Here is a 17,018-nt window from a genome sequence, read left to right as displayed (position 1 = left end):
GCAATCATGCATCATAATTATTACTATTGTCTTACTTGGATATGCTTGACCCCACCCCTCACTGAGCGAGTCGGATAACTCACCCCACGTATACACCTCTTTTTAGATGATGATACAAGTACCGTGGTGCCCATGGCGGGTGACCCAATATCTTCTGGGTCAGAGTATGGTGTGAGTGACTGATGGATGCCAGGAGCAAAGGAGCATGATCAGGACTGTGCTTGCGATCACTGTGCTTACGCCACACCGTGAAATTGTACATCACCTTTTGATACTTTTGGATATAGCTGTGGATTGTACATATATTCTTGAGATTATATTATATGTCATGGATGAATGTAATAGAATAACTCAGTTATTGCTATTATATTACTATTAGATGTTTTTCCATTTTATTTGTAATTCCGCTACTGTACTCTGATTCCGCTGCTTCTATTGGTTTGTGATGTGAGATTGTGAAAGTGTTAAGGTACTGCTATCAGAGATCCTGGTAGGTTTGTAAGACAGGTACATGTCTTACTCACACCGCCAGTATTCCTAATGGTAAGTTGGGTCTGCCAGGAGTGGGGTGTGATAGCTGTGGTATCAGAGCGCAAAGCTCTGCCTTAACTCACAATCTCAGCTAAACCATGATTTTGGGAAAACTAGGATTTAATAAAAATCTCAAGACAACAATAATAGCAATTGCACATTAGAGACAAGTATAGGTGTTAAAGTCATTTCATTACAATAAAGAACTTGAATACACAGTTCACACTTTTTATAAAAATTAAAGTACAGAAAGCAGGAAATCCTAACTAGCCTAAGTCTAGGAAATTAAACAACTGAAGAAAATGACATAATGAAAAAGTTCAACTAAACCTAAAAAGGCTACAGTGACAAACATGCCACTACTCTTGCTGCTGCTGCTGCTGGTTCTATTCTTGGCCCTAAGCCTGGTTTGGACCATGCGTTCCTAGAGAAAACACCAGAATGCCGAGGTGGAAGACCATCACCTGCATCTATGCCTCTAGGGAGGCCACTCTATTGTCCATAAGACAATAGGTCCTAACCATACTCTCGAGGCGGCTGTCCATACTCCTCATTAATGACATAGTGGTATCCAGAGGGCCATAATGTCGTTGAGACCATAAGGCCTCGCACCCCTAGTGCTCTAAGATATAGAAGCCGCCATAGAACCCATAGCCTAGGGATTAGGTGGTGGAGCCCCACCAACCCCAGCAGCTTCTCCTCCTACCTCACCGGTACCACCACCCTCTACCTCCATAGGCTGCTGACCCTCTCCTGGGATAGGTGTCACCTCCCTCAGATCGATGGTCATCTTCCTCAGTGAGTCTTGGTTGAAGTCTATGACCTCTTCACCCAATCGTGCCTCGCCCTCCAAGTCTACCCCAAATCGGCGAAAGATGTCAGTCAATATCCTCCCATAGCATAGGTTCCCTACTCAGTGATCTTACCCTTCAGACCAAGTTACCATAGTCCACATTAGGAGGTAAGATAGGTGTATCTGCGCCCCTATGTACACTCAGTATGTCACATAGGCTATAGGGCGGATACCGAATTATAATGTCCACAGGTGGGGAGGACATTCAGCTGAATCACAAGACAGACAACCGTTGGAGTGGTAAAGTAGTTGACTGAATGGTTCCATCCTGTGGCTTCCTTGGTCAGCATATCATTGATCTTCTGAAAGATGTCGGGACTCTAAAATTCATATGCCAGAGTCTGAGGAGGGCAGTACACTAGATCACCTACATTGTTGATCCTCAAAATATTTTCCAACTGCCCCATATCAAAGGAGATCTCCACCCCCTTCACATATGAGGTGATCCGCATCTCTTCGATACTCCGGTTCACGCATTCCATGTTGGAGTAGAATAGCCTGACCAGGGTGGGGTAGTAGTATCGATTGGGTTTTAGGATGCGGTAGCACCCAATCTCCTCAAACCGTTGATGAAGATGGAATGCATGAAAGTCATTGGTCCTCACATAGACTCCTGAGTCGACATTGCAGTGCTCAAAGAACTCCCAACGGTCTCGCTCAACCACAGAGCGGAATAGGATTGGGTTGAACTGCTCAGCAGTATCTTACTCCTCTTGTATAAGAGCACGTCAGGTATGTACACGACGTCCAGACATTGTTACAAGATGATCCCTAAGGATTTGGAATGGAAAACCAAGTTAAATGGCTGCATGCAAAACTCACAGAGAAGAAAATCACAAAAACTAGGTTTCAAAGAGAGAAAACATACCTTGGATGCGAATGCGACTCCAATCGATCACGAAATAGCACAAGGAAGGTAGGGAATGGGTAGCAAAAGGCTCCTTGGATGTTTCCACACCTTTCTCACAAGAGCAAATAGGGTTTTATGTGAATAACCCAAGGCCTGAGCCTATTTATGGCCGACTTGGTGCCACTGGAAGCAAGTCACCAAAAACACTGGGCATGCTTTCGGTGCCTGTTTCCGATGAAAGGGAAAAATTGGTTTTAGCCTCTGTTTTTCTCACCAAAAATACCACTGATATTTCTGGTGGATTAATCCATATTTCTGGTGGTTTGACTCCCTGTTTCCAATGGATTCAATTAAAAAGTAAATCATGTTAAATTTTCAAGCCTAAGTTTTTATTTGGTTCCTTGATGGTGTGCCTCTTTGGGATGTGTACGCAATCAGATCTTAATATGTGTGGATCCCACTTATGCACGCCCTAACCCTAATTTTGACTGTGATATACGTGTGGGACCCACTGTGTATGCTTGTGTTCCAATTACATGCAACCTTGTTTATGCATGTGTACTAATCGGATTCCTTCATGGGAATCTATTTCCTACATGATGCGAGTATGCAGTGGTTGCAATAGGACCGATAAGGCTTCCTTGGCAGGATCTATATACGCAAGGTACGTGATCCTTTTGATATACCCGTGGGTACGAGATCAAGGGAGTGACTTCCTTGCCCATTACTCGTGACTACACACGAGGTTAAGCAACTAGCCACGGGGTGGTGGAACCGTGAGTGATTGTGTGCAAAAGTGTAATACGTTAATATCATTATTCAATCTCAGAATGTCATAAAGTGCACGGACCTCCCCGAGGGTGCTGGTATAAATACGAAAATCCTCGCCATTTAACAATACCACACACCCTTGTACATGAAGCAGCTACCATTTTGCTCTCAGAGTACACTCCATGACATGCACTGACCTCCCCGAGGGTGCTGGCATGATAGGGAGTCCCTCGCCAAATGATTTCACGTTGAGCATGATGCATGATGCTATTAGCAAATATAATTACAAATATGGGGTTAGCCAAACATTTTTTCAAACAGATGTGGTGGAAAATGTTCTTGCATTTAATGGTAGCATCTAGTGTCGAAAGCTTGACATTTGTCCCCAGTGAAGTCACCACTTTAAGGGTAGCGGTCGGAGATGAGATATCTCTCTTCCCTTGGGGGGAAAAGACTTGCATCCCATCCTCTCTCCTCTTTTTCTTTTTCATAAGGGAAGGGTGTGTCGTGTGTGTTTACCCTGTGGGCCCGCACCATCGTATCTCTGCTTAGAGATACGTGGAGGCCTACTTCGCAAGAGTGTAAAATTCATCATTTGAGATGGGGATTTGATGACAGTCCAATACGGGGATCGGGATCATGCAAAAGGGGTTTGGAGTCACCACCTAGGTTTATGGGCCTAGGACCTTGGGGTGGGCCCAATTCCTAAGAAAGAGGCCCGATAATTGGTCTGGTTCAAAGATTTAGGATAAGTGTCAGGCTGTAAAATTGGGAAGGTGTTAGGCACCTATTCTACCCAGTTCAACCGGTCTTCCTACTAGATGTTTAAGAACGAACATTTTCTATGATTATTCCTATTCTACATACATGTCTAAGTTGTCACTCATATGTATAATTGAATTTAAATAAGTGTATACACTAAAACAAAGTCTACATGATGACGATTCGGTTGAGAAACTGTAGCTGAACTTAACCGTTGTTTCGGGTTAAGAGGGTTGGGCCCCTGATTAGTACCAGCTCGGACTGTCTTTCAGATTCTCCTGGCTCAGGGGAAGATGGTCTTGACCTCCAACTTCCTTTCTCGAGAGATGCTAACTATGATGATATTCAGACAGAGTTCCGGCTAGGAACGATTACTTTCATATTTGAATTTGGACAGAGCTTTGGCTAGGGAAGGCTATTTTTGGATTTGGATTCGGATAGGGCTTCGGCTAGAGAAGGCTATTCCACGCTTAGGATGAGGTGGCACTCTAACAGAGCTTCCGTTGGGAATGGCTATTTTTGGAAAGATTCCAGAGGCACTCGGGCAAAGCTTCCGCTGGGAACGGCTATTTTTGAAAAGATATAGATTGCCCTAAAAATGGATTGAAGATCCCCAAAGACCTAAAGGACACTTTGAAGATCCAAACAGAACTCTAAATCTTGATAAAGATCTTTTCGTAGACCCGAAGAACCTCAAGGGGGGAGGGATTTCTACTTTTGGTAAAAACCACGAACACTGAAAGGAGGGAAGCTAAAAAAATACTAGTTTGGAAAACAATGGATTGAACTAAAAACTTGGATTGAAAATCTTCAAAGTCCCAAAGAACACTTCGAAGATCCGAAAAGGATATCGGATCTGGACAAAGATTGCTCCGAAGACCCGAAGAAACTCAAAGGGGGAGGGGAGGAGGAGAGAGGGCAGAGCTTCTCTCTTTAAGGGTGGTTGTGGGGTTGTGATGTTGGTGTCCAAAACCAAAGGGAGGGGGTATTTATAGGATCCTTAAACCAATGTGGAGGGAAAGGGGAATTCCTTAGCCAATGGGGGCAAAAGGTGATTTTTATGGACCAATGGAAAGAGAGTATGAAAATTTGGACCAATGGGAGGGAGGGGGATTTTCTTGGACTAATAGAGAAAAGGTGAAATTTTTTGGGCTAATAAATAAAAAAGATTCTTTTCCCGGGCCAATGGGAGGTTGCGGTGTAGGGTACACTTGGTGGGTAGTGCATATGCAAAAGTGGGTGAAGAGCTACCCATGCAAAAGTGGGTGAAGAGAGAATCTCTTCACCCATCGGGTCAGTGGAACACAAATCCCGGTCATTGATGATGGCACGTAAGGCTGGGTCGAGGTGCACGGGGCATGCATGAGCGTATGCGGGAGACTGGCAGAGGGGGCACAGTGGCTGGCAAGGTGCACGGGGCATACACGTGGGCTAGCCTATTACTGCACATTGGGGTTGGCCTACGCACAAGCTTGCCTGCGGCTACACACAAGCTAGCCTACAGGCATGCGAGAGGTGTGCTGCGGGGCCACGCGGTGCTTGTTGCTAGGGTGCATGGGGCTTGCTACAAGGGCACGCGAGGCTTGCTGCGAGGGCGCACGGGACTTACTATGGGGGCACATAAGGCTTGCTACTGGGGAGTGTGAGGCTTACTGCGAGGGCCCCCGAGGCATGCGCGGGGGCGCTCAAGGCTTGCCACTAGCCTATTGGCCTGCTGGCTAGCTGGCGCATGCAAAAAACATGATTTTTTAGGGACAATTACGGGAGATCCGACTGTCTAATTTTGACATACCATATATTGTTGGAATCATATTTCTGAGCACTATCCATCTGTACGGTCATCTTGACCAGATTCCTATGTATATAAAATGTCAAAATTGGACCCTCTTTTCTTTCATGTGGGATTTCTAGGGTTTTTTAGGTAGGGGATGTTTTCGGGGTATTTTGGTAGGTGGAGAATTTCTCCAAGTTTCCAGCACGCGCAGCACATGCATAGAAAATGTGATTTTTTCTGGGACGATTGCGGGAGATTCGATGATCCGATTTTGACGTACCATATATCGTCAGAATTGTATTTATGAGTACTATCCATCAGTACGATCATCCTGACCAGATTCCTCCATATATAAAATGTCAAAAATTAGACCCTCTTTTCTCTCACCTAGGATTTTAGGGTTTTCATGTAGGTGGGGAATGTTTTCAGATTTCCTTAATCAATCATCTCTATCAATATGAAGCAAGAAGTCACATCCAAGATCCGAAATTCATCATAGCCAGAGGAGGGTGACAAAATTGGGTGTCTACACATACGCAGCACCTTGAGATGCTTGGCACCTTCTATTGATTATTTTGATACCGAACTGATTATTGGTATTCTTTTTGGGCTTATTATTTATAAGTCTTAGGTAATTGTAAGCGAATAACTTGGTTATGGATATATACTATCATTATACATTCCCCATTTTAATTTATGATCCACTATATTACACTCTGATCCCGCTGCAATTATTCTGGTGGTTCATTGTTGTGTGGTTGTTAATATTATGGTACTACTATCGGAGATCCTGGTAGAGGTGTAAGATGGGTAAATGTCTTACTTGCACCATGTTATTCCCATAATGGGGATTGGGGTGTACAAATGTTGTACCTATTGTTGGAACACTTCAACATGTTATAGAGAGGATGAAGATTGTTTTTGAGTTTGATAAGATTGATTAATCTAATGGTCATAATTTCAAAAAATGGAAACAAATGATTCTTTTCGTATCTCAAATTAGGGTGGCCTTTTCTTTAACAAAACTAAAGCCACAACAATGTGAGGATCTGGTTCTTGAAGCAAAAATGGCTTGCATAGGTGGAGCTTGATTTTTAATGCAAGAACTGCATCTTGAATGCTCTTTCAATTGAATTATACAATTCTATAATTCTTTTGAATATGCTCATTTGATGTGGAATGCCCTTACAAAAAGTATATACTTGAGGATGTGGAAGCAGTAAATATGTGGTGGCCAATGATTCTTAACTTTGTTATGATTAAGGGGAGAATACATATCACCACAGATTGATAAATTCCAAGTCTTGCTTGGTAAATTGGAAAAAGAAAACTTAATTTTGTGGGATGCATTTGTTACTAATTCCTTGGTTGAAAACACTACGTTCCTCCTGGAATTATTTCACATTGACAACAAAACATAAAGGGAATGAGTGGACATTCGAACAAGTGGTGGTTTGAATTAAAATTGAGAAAAGGAATAAGGCAAAGGATAAATTGACAAGGAAAGTATCTCTAAAAAAGTGAAGGCTAACCTTTTTGAAACCAAGAAACAAAACTAATCCAAGAAAGGTCTTCAACTCAAGAATGATAAGATCTTCAAGAAAAAGAAGGGTAAATGTTTCATTTGTTGTAAAATAAAAGGGTCATTTCAAGAATGAATGCCATAGCAAGAAGAATATGTCGTAGAAGGTAAAAATTAATTTACTTGAAGATGGCATCTTCACTATCATAATTAGTAAAGTTAATATGGTTGAAAAGCCCATAGGTCGAATAATAGATACATGTGCCACTAGACACATTAGTAGAGATGGAACGTATTTATTAAATATTTTCCTATCACATATGGTGATAAGGTATTTGTGGGAAACTCCCAAACTTCAAATGTCATAGGAAAAGGGTAACTCACATTGAAACTAACTTCGGGAAAGACTTCGGTTTTAAAGCTTCATGTTCTACATATTCATTGTAACTTGGGGTCTGGACCACTTCTGAATAAGGCAGGAATAAAATAATCTTTTGAGTTCGATAAAGTTACAGTGTTAAATAATGATGTATTTGTTGGCAAGTGTTACTTGAGATGGCCTATTTGTATTAAGTGTATCTGAAATAATGAATGAACAATCTAGTTAGTATGTTTACTTTTTGGATTCTTTTAAATTATGGTATGTTGATTAGGCCATAATAGTGCTCCTTACATTACAAAATTTTGTAAATTAGGTTTAACTAATAAACATATTAAATCATCTTTGGATAAATGTCCCATATGTTTAGAGATAAATTTTACCAAAAAACCTCACAAATCAATAACAAGGCAAAGTGGTGTTCTTGACCTTATACATAGTGATCTATGTGACTTTAAGTCTTGTGAATCTAGAGGTGGTAAAAAATAAATTGTGATATTTATTGATGATTATTCAATGTTTACTATGATTTATGAGAATGAAGTAGGAACTGTTTTCATATCATACAAAACAGAATATGAAAATCAACTAGGAAAGAAAATTAAAAGACTTAGAACAGATAGAGGTTCATAATACTTTAGCATAAAATAATTTTGTGAAAATCATGGCATTATACATGAAACTACAGCCCCCTATCAATTTGAATCAAATGGTATAGCCAAAATAAAGAACCAAACTTTAAAAGAAATTATGAATTCTATGCAATTAGGTTGGGATTACCGCTTGACATGTGATGGTGAAGCAATTCTATCTACTTGATATATTTTAAATAGGCCCACAAGAGGACCAGTATGTTACTCTTTGAGTTATGGTTTGATAGACAACTTGGTTTAAATCATTTACAAGTATGGGGTTGCCTAGCTAAAGTGACAATAATAGAACCAAAGAAAAGAAATGTTGGTCCTAAGACTTTTGATTGTATATTTATCGGATATGCAAAACATAGTTTTGCGAACTGTTGTATGGTTCTTAAAACTATAAATGAAGTATGTGAAGAAAATAATATAGAAGAATCCAAGGGTGTTGAATTTTTTGAAAATATATTTCCTTTTAAATCAAACTTATGAGGATTGAGAAGCTCTCATTGTTCTATATCAGCCCCTCTCTGTCATCAGTTTGAACTTGCTCCTTTTATCATCAAACTCTTTGTTCCAAAACTATTGTAGCATCTTAAGAATGCAAATAGGATACTAAGAATCTCCATGTCCATTCGTAGTGATCTTGCTCAGAGTCATGATTAATCATAACTAAGCTAGGAAATTAAATGGTCATTTGTATTGTACTATCCTACCATCATACTGAATTTATGGAGCTAGCAATTGAGCACCTAACCTCCCAACCTAAACTAACTCATCATAATCCACTTGAAATATAGTGTCAATTTGGAACTAGGTCAGAATTTCAATTGTTCTATGAATCGAGCGAAGAATATTGGGTTATCTAGCCCAATTAGAAGTATGTAGTTGATCCTGGCTCTGCAATTAATCACATAGAATGATGATTTCAGAATGCTAGCTATCTTTTCAGCATCCACCATGTAGTTCATTATCTTTTTGAGAAAAAAAAAAAAGTTATTTTGTCATTTTATCATTAAAACATAATTAGATGTAATTTTCCATCATTTTAGGAAGTTTTTATAGTTTCATCCATGCATTTTAAAGTTTTATTGCATAAAATGTGGATCATCATCCTCCCCAATTCTTAATCGTGCAATTCTCTCTTTGCACGCGAGACTTGTACATATTCAAAATCCAATGGTTGTAGAAGTTATTTGGAATTCAAATCCATTTTAACCCCTCAAATGCCTTAAACTTCTACAACCATTCAATTTTGCAAATGTACAGACGCAGCACATAGAGAATTGTACAAGAATTGCACAATCAAGAACTGAAAATGATCTAAAAAGGTTGGCCATTTGACCATTATTTCCCTAATTTCAATTTCATAAAATCTAAGACTAAGTTTTCTATCATATCATTATAAAAGAATCTTAGTAGAAATTTCAAAATTTTCTGTAATCATTTCATGCATTCTAATTTAACTTCATACCACAAAATCCCCTCTAGCATATTTCTCTATCTTTTACCCAGAAAACCTCTTATTCCGTGCTAACTATATGTTGACAGGAAATGGTACAGAAGCAACAGCAAGGAGTCTCCTTTATGGCTTAACAAAAGCAACAGAAGGTAAATGGGAGGTAGATGAGGTTTGGAGCAACATAGGAGATCTAAGAAACTTTTGGGGAACTGAAATCAGTTGATGGCCATGGACTTCAATCCCTCTTTTGCTTACTACTAATCATTTTTTGCCTAGGCCTAATTTATGTATTATAAATATAATACCTAACGGTACGCATAAGTATATAGCTTTAGATGCAATGAATAGGAAATCCTTGATTACGAACTTTGATCATATGTTAAACAATTTAACCACCTATTAATAGTATTTTTTTTGTTTTATTCCATTCAAAAAATTAACTTCATACCTAGGATAGGCTGCATTCCATTCTTAGCCTAATTAGCCTTCTATGGTTTCTAGTCTTTCAGGGTTATTAGCAATTTTAGCATGTCTATTGCTGCCAACTGATGATATGCCTATTATGGTACGGATAGATTTTGGTGAGATTATAATCTTTCCTTATCATGTTTGGTTTTGATTCTTACTAATTGTGCTACCTTTCCATTTGTATCACAGTGGGATATTTGTTAGCTTTTTTTTTTTTTTTTTTTTTAAATATTTGTAAATATTTCTAACTTTGTTTCTTTTTTTTTTTAATAAGAAATTTCCTTTCGGGTGTGCCCCTTTGTGTGCTAGGCTTAGAAATTTTTTATTTTCTAATTTAGAATTCCAAGTGTGGAAGATCAGTTCAAATAAGGATACACAACACCTTTCCTAGACTATAACCTGATAAGTTCAATATGGAATCATTAAGATTTTCGAGATCAATAAATATAATATACATGAGTCCAATTCTCAAATCTACTGGCAACTCCAAGTCTTTTCAAAGATCCCCTAAAGGAAATGAATTGATTCCAAACTGCACCAAAGGAGAGGATCGAACAGCTATGAAGAGGCAGCCCTCGATGATGATAGGACTCAACCCCTTGTTCGTAACTGATATGAGTTACTCCTCCCTGTAGAACCAGAGAGCTATATGGACTCCATGGCCATTTCGAGGGTTGCCACCTCCTAGAGCAGAAAAGGTGGGAAGGAAGAAGATAATACTTTCATTAAAAACCCTTTGCACACTTTCACCCCATACATATAGCCCAAGGCTCCTTGTTGCCAAAGAAAAGGATATTCCCCCTAACGGTCTTTGAGATTTGGTCCCCTACACAAAGTCATGCAATACGTATGGATGTCGTTTCTACCTCAGGGAGTGTCGTGGGAGAGCCGTTGCAGTGGTCCCAGTGTCCATGTCACCTGCTGATGTATCTTGGGTCTCCTTATCACATGGGATCATATCATTGCCCATCCTCATGAAGAACCTTGTCCTCAAGGTTCAACTGAGGAAATCTTTGGTGGAGGGTGTGCAGGTCTTCCCATGAAGCATCTTCTACAGGTAGACCACTCCACTAGACGAGCACTTGATCCACTGATTGGCCTTGCTGAGATAGCGATCGAGCACTCAGGATATCAACGGGACAAGGCGTAATGTCCTCCTTTGTGGCTGTAAGTGGGAGCTGAATGGCCTGTCTTGCAGGATCTCCTACGCAACATTTTAACGACACATGGAATACAGGGTGTAAGTGAGCTGTTACTGATAGGTCAAGCTGGTATGCAACCTTGCCAATGCACTTGAGGATCTGAAACGAACCAAAGAAAGGACGCCCCAGCTTCGGGTGGTTGTGTCGAGCCACTGATTATTGGAGGTATGGGTAGAGTTTCACAAAGACCCAATCCCCGTCTTCAAATTCTGTTTGTATACGAGCCTTGTCTGCTTGAATTTTCATTTGCGATTGGGTGCGGGCAAGGTTGATCTTGAGACTTCGAAGCACCTCATCCCTTCTTTGAAGTTCCTGATCAATAGCAATAATGGGAGACGTCTCATGAACATAACGGGAAAGGACTGGAGCCTCTCGCCCATATAAGGCTTGAAAAGGGGACATTCCTACGGGGGTGTGGTAAGTTGTGTTGTACCAGTATTTTTCCCAATGCAGATACTTTACCCAGTAGCTCGCTTCATTAAATACAAAGCTCCATGATACATTTCGAGGCAGGGATTCAAGACCTCAGTCTGGCCGTCTGATTGTGGGTGATACATGCTACTCATAGAGAGTGTGGTACCCTGCAATTTAAACAAATCTTTCCAGAAGTTGCTGATGAAAAGAGGGTCCCGATCGCTCACTATAGAACGGGGTAGCCCATGTAAGTTGACAATTTCAGCTCCGCCACTTGATGGCTCGTGAAGTGGCTGGCCAAGGCACAAAAATGATCATATTTTGTTAATTGATCGACTACCACAAGAATGGTCGTCTTCCCACCCGACGCCTGTAACCCCATAATAAAATCCATCGAAATATCTTCCCATACCTGGCTGGGAATAGGTAGAGGCTATAGTAGGCCCGCTGGGGGAGTGGTGAGGTATTTCGTTTGTTGGCATATTGTACACTCAGTCACATACTGATTAGTATACGCTCGCATTCCTTTCCAATGGAAATTGGCAGCCACCCGACTATATGTACATAGGAATCCTGCATGGCCCCCAAAAGGTGATGCATGAAACTCCTTAAGGAATACTTCACATAAGGGAGAATCAGATTCTAGAACCAGCCTCTGTTGATAGAACAATAGATCATTACATAGGTAATACCCTTCATAGTGGGCTGGCTCTGCCTCTATTCCCACACAGATTTTTTTTTAGCTTGGCATTGGTGTTTACTTCTTCGTGCAACTGTTCGAGGAACTCGGGCACCGGTCCTGAGAATGAGAATAATGTTATAGCAGTGATGTGTATTCGAGACAACGCATCGGCAGCAGAGTTGTTCTTGCCAAGGCGGTCTACAATTTCAAACACAAAGCCCAAGAGAGTCATGAGAGCCAGTGCTACTGGTCTAGCTGAATGGTCTGATTGGTGAGTCCTTTGAGGCTTTTCTGATCTATCATTATAGTAAACTTTTGACCCAAGAGGTACTGGCACCAGTGCACAACTGATTGGGTGATTGCATACATCTCTCGGACGTAGGTGGATGCTGTCTGCATTTTATTTAACAATTTCTTGCTGAAAAATGCAATTGGATGCCCTTCCTATGATAGAACCGCTCCAATGCCCACCCCAGATGCATCGGCCTCAATCACGAATGGGCGAGAGAAGTCTAGCAGTGCCAAGACTGGTGTGGTGGTCATCGTATGTTGTAACTTCTCAAATGCGTGTTGTGCAGTGTCCGTCCAAACAAATGTCCCCTTCCTTAACAAATCGGTAAGTGGCCCTACTATATGTGCGTACCATTGCACAAACCTATGGTAATACCTTGTTAATCATAAAAATCTTTGCAGCTGGCGCACTGAACTGGGGATGGTCCATTCCAACATAGCTAATATTTTATTCTGATCCATGGCTACCCCCTTGGCAGAGACGATGTGTCCTAAGTACTCGACCGAGCGTAGCCCAAAGGAGCATTTGGATTTTTTTGTGAACAACTCTTGAGACTGTAGCATGTGTAAGACTTTCTCGAGATGGGCTAGGTGGGTGGACCACATGGGACTGTACACCAACAAGTCGTCAAAGAACACAAGTACGAATCGTCGCAGGAACCGTCAAAAAATCGAGTTCATTGTGGCTTGGAAGGTGGAGGGCGTGTTAGTGAGGCCGAATGGCATGACGAGAAAGTCGTAATGGCCTTCATGAGTGCAAAATGTTATCTTGGGCACGTCCTCAGCTCGCACACGGATCTGGTGGTAACCGTATCGAAGATCCAATTTAGAGAAATATTACGCCCCTTGCAACTTGTCTAGGAGCTCGTCAACTGCTGGAACGGGGAAACGATCCCTTACCGTGGCTGCATTCAAGGATTGGTAGTCTACACATAATCGTCATGTTCTGTCCTTCTTCTTCACAAGTAGAACCAGCGACGAGAAAGGACGCATACTGGTTGTATAATACCAACTGCTAGCATTTCTGATACCACTTGTTCAGTCTCTGTTTTCTGAACGTGGGGATACCAATATGGACGAATGTTGATTGGTGTCGTTCCCGGCTAGAGGTGAATGGCATGGTCTTGAGGTCTATTTGGAGGCAGCCCTTGAGGTGTTGTGAAGACTAGTTCATGCTTTTGAATAGCAACCTGAGCTCCTCGTTGTCACACACCATCTCCATTTTCTCTGCCGACTGTAGTTCTGGGTGGAATAGAGCTGCAACGGACCCTTGTTTGAGCACTCTTCTAACCCCGTAGTATCGAAGCTCTGAAGGAATTGCGAACGGGCCACCTATTAACAAGATTCTCTGATCTCCCTCCTTAAACTCTAGAGTCAATTTGCTATAGTCAAAGATCATCGGTCCCAGTTGCACGAGCCAGTGAACGTCGAGGACGAGATCTATGCCAAAAAGAGGTAATACAAAGGCATCTATCTGAATAGAATGACTATGTAAATTAACCTATAATTGTCGAATCAAGCCTTCACACTTTAGCCGATTGCCACTGCCAATCATGACCGTCACATTGGGTGTGGTCTCAATCGCGAGGCCTAAGTGTCATGGTATGCGGCTCTGGATGAAGTTGTGCATGCTCCCTCCATCGATGAGGACTTGTATAGGATTTTCAGCGATGTCACTGGTCAAAGGAATAGTAATCGGCGATTGAACTCCCAACAATGAGTGATAGGATAGTTCACTTGTTGTGATCACCTCCGAAGAAGAGAGTTGTTCTCCCTTGTCCTTGTGTATTTCATCTGGGGCCTCTAGTCGTTCATTGTCTTCTTCGTATTTCAGGAGGAATAATTGTTGGGTCTTACATCGATGCCTCAGAGCAAACTTCTGGGGGAGCCGGAAGCGCTAGTCTGGGCGACAGTGATAGTAGCAGAGTGGGTCAATGCTCGTTTGGCTATGGGAGGAGGCGCTTAAGTTCCAGGAACTTAGACTCCTGTAATCTGGCTAGGCCAACCGCGTGTGCCATGTTTGCTGGCTGGAAAGCCATTACTTCATTCCGAATGTCAAAACAAAGCCCAAAGATGAAGCAGCTCACAAGAAAAGAAGGGGGAACTCCATCTACTCGATTTGCCAAGGTCTCAAATCGAGCCTGGTATTCTACCACCGAGCTGGTTTGGGTGAGCTTCACGAGTGCGGCCTGAGGGTTGTCCAACTCTGAAGGTCCGAAACGAAGCTCTAATGCTTGGGTGAAGACTGCCCAGGTCGAAAACTGAGATGCTCTGTGCATCCTTAAAAATCCAGCCACTTGGATTGACTCCATCGAAACATGGAAAGTCCAGCCGCACTGCCCGGGTTTGGATTGGTTTACTGCAGTCGATAACGATGACCCAGCTGAGACAGGTGTTGCCAACCCTGGTGTAAGTCCTTCCTGCTGTGATGACGACAAGCGTAATGCTTGCTCAAGACTCCCATCCATGGCGGTCAAGCACAAAACGAGTTCAGAAAATGCACATTGTTGGTCAGTGAGGGTTGCTTGGAAGGAATCCATACGCTCTCCCTGAGCTGTCGTGACTTCACTGAAGTGTCGAACTGCATCATCCAGATGACGGAAGCGGGTACCATCTGCCATGAAGAAGGAAACGATAGCAGGGAATGACGGATAGCTCTCTCAATGAAAGCACCAATGATATGAGTTACTCCTCTCTCTAGAACCAGAGGGCTATATGGACTCAATGGCTATTTCGAGGATAGCCGCCTCCTAGAGCAAAAAAGGTGAGAAGGAAGAAGATAACACTTTCATTAAAAACCCTTTCACCCCATACATATAGCCCACGGCTCCTTGCTACCAAAGAAATATCCAATGATCTCTAAGATTTGGTCCCCTATACAAAGTCATGCAATATGTATGGACGTCGTTTCTGCCTCAAGGAGCATCGTGGGAGAGCCGTTGCAGTGGTCCCAGCGTCCATGTCACTTGCTGATGTGTCCTGGGTCTCCTTATCGCATGGGATCATATCAGTAACCCACCTCAATTGCATATCCTACCGTCTAATTGATTTTTTTCGTCATCTTTTCAACCATCTACAATTGTTAGTAAAATGAATAAAATTTAAATAAATTGATCGTCTTTTAAATTTTAGAACTTAATTCAATTAAGTGGGTTAATCCATTATATTGAATCTTTTCCTTGTTTGTCCAAATTTAGTTGTTGATTCCGCCATATGAGTGCTTTTGGACTAGAAACTACTATGTGCATCAAGGGTGGTGAAAGCACCCTATCTAAAGTGAGCACCAAGTTTAATAGAAAGAAAAAAAGTTACCATCAAGCCAGCTGGCAAAAAAAAAAAATCTTCTCTAACGTCTTTGGGCACCCAATGCGGCATCCGACAGCTGCGAGGACTTGAGGACATGTCCATGTGTTGAGGTGTGTGTCTGGTCCTCCCAACCATTAGATGCCATATTGGGGCCCACAGCATTGGAGAAGACCCGGATCCCTCACCTATGCCTACTTCTCTTGGTGTGCTTCACTCTAATAAAAAATGTTCATTTCAGTGATCTTGCTTAGGTATTAAATTAAGGTAAATTGCAATTCTGATTGCTTTCCTTTTACCATGGTCGGAACACTATTTCATTTCTTCCTTTGTAGTCAAGATTAATAAATAAAATTGAAGTTTCAATGAGTGAAACCCCCCCCCCCCCACATTAACACAACTGCTAAGAAGAGAGTTGGTGCTGATAATTTTGCTTCTTTCTTTTTAATACATAGATTATCTGAATCGGGAGATAAATCACTTCAAGAAGGGGAATTTTTTTTATTTTAGCTAAGAAAAGAAATGGGAACTGTCAGACATAACATTACAAAAAAGTTCAATTCTAGCTCTATTGGCTCTGCTACTTTGTTTTTCCAACTTAGCATACACAAATTCCTGAGATAAATGTTTCAGATTCAGCAAAAAATTAAATAAACCCCACGGCGATCTCTATAGAAAACCCTGACAACCACCCCCACAGTCGGTACAAATAATGATTGCACTGATTCCCAATTACCATGCTTGGTGAACTCTTTTGGGGATAACTCTAATTTCTATCACCTAATTTCTGATTCTTATGCGCTATTTGCAAATCCATAATTTAAGGGATACACAAACACAAGAACCATGTAACAAAGAGAAACTTTACTCTGTTAGCATCATCTTAGGTTCCTTGAACAATGTGATATTTCACACCTAGTGAATCTTTAACCCTTCCTCTTTTTACTAAGACTACAAAATGTTCTTGTGAATTATGGCCAATACTTGGTATATTAGTGTTCTGGTACCCAATCAGTTGTAACATCATTGGAATATCATAAAGTAGAAATTGGTCATTTTTGTTTTAATACTCACTCTACAGAAGTTTAAGTGATAGGATTTTGTTTCCAAGAATGTTTT

At 41.3% G+C, this 17,018-nt stretch overlaps 1 protein-coding gene across 1 annotated transcript; it reads right to left on the bottom strand.

Moving 5' to 3' along the window:
• Nucleotides 1–11,077: 11,077 nt before the first annotated feature.
• Nucleotides 11,078–11,611, bottom strand: LOC122072012. Its single transcript, XM_042636520.1, has 2 exons — nt 11,399–11,611; nt 11,078–11,308 (listed from the first exon to the last, which is right to left on the bottom strand). The coding sequence occupies exons 1-2, from the start codon at nt 11,609–11,611 to the stop codon at nt 11,078–11,080; spliced, it is 444 nt and encodes a 147-aa protein (XP_042492454.1).
• Between the last annotated feature and the right edge of the window lie 5,407 nt (nt 11,612–17,018).

Source organism: Macadamia integrifolia, chromosome 1 (assembly GCF_013358625.1).
Source record: "Macadamia integrifolia cultivar HAES 741 chromosome 1, SCU_Mint_v3, whole genome shotgun sequence".
NCBI classification, from domain to species: Eukaryota; Viridiplantae; Streptophyta; class Magnoliopsida; order Proteales; family Proteaceae; genus Macadamia; species Macadamia integrifolia.
This window is presented reverse-complemented; position numbering and strand designations above follow the sequence as displayed.

Excerpts from the sequence above, each read along its gene's own strand:
- LOC122072012 (XM_042636520.1), bottom strand. The coding sequence starts at position 11,611 with ATGTCCCCTTTTCAAGCCTTATATGGGCGAGAGGCTCCAGTCCTTTCC. Across the intron at positions 11,309-11,398 it reads AATTTGAAGACGGGGATTGG|ATCCTCAAGTGCATTGGCAA; the intron begins GTCTTTGTGAAA and ends GGTTCGTTTCAG.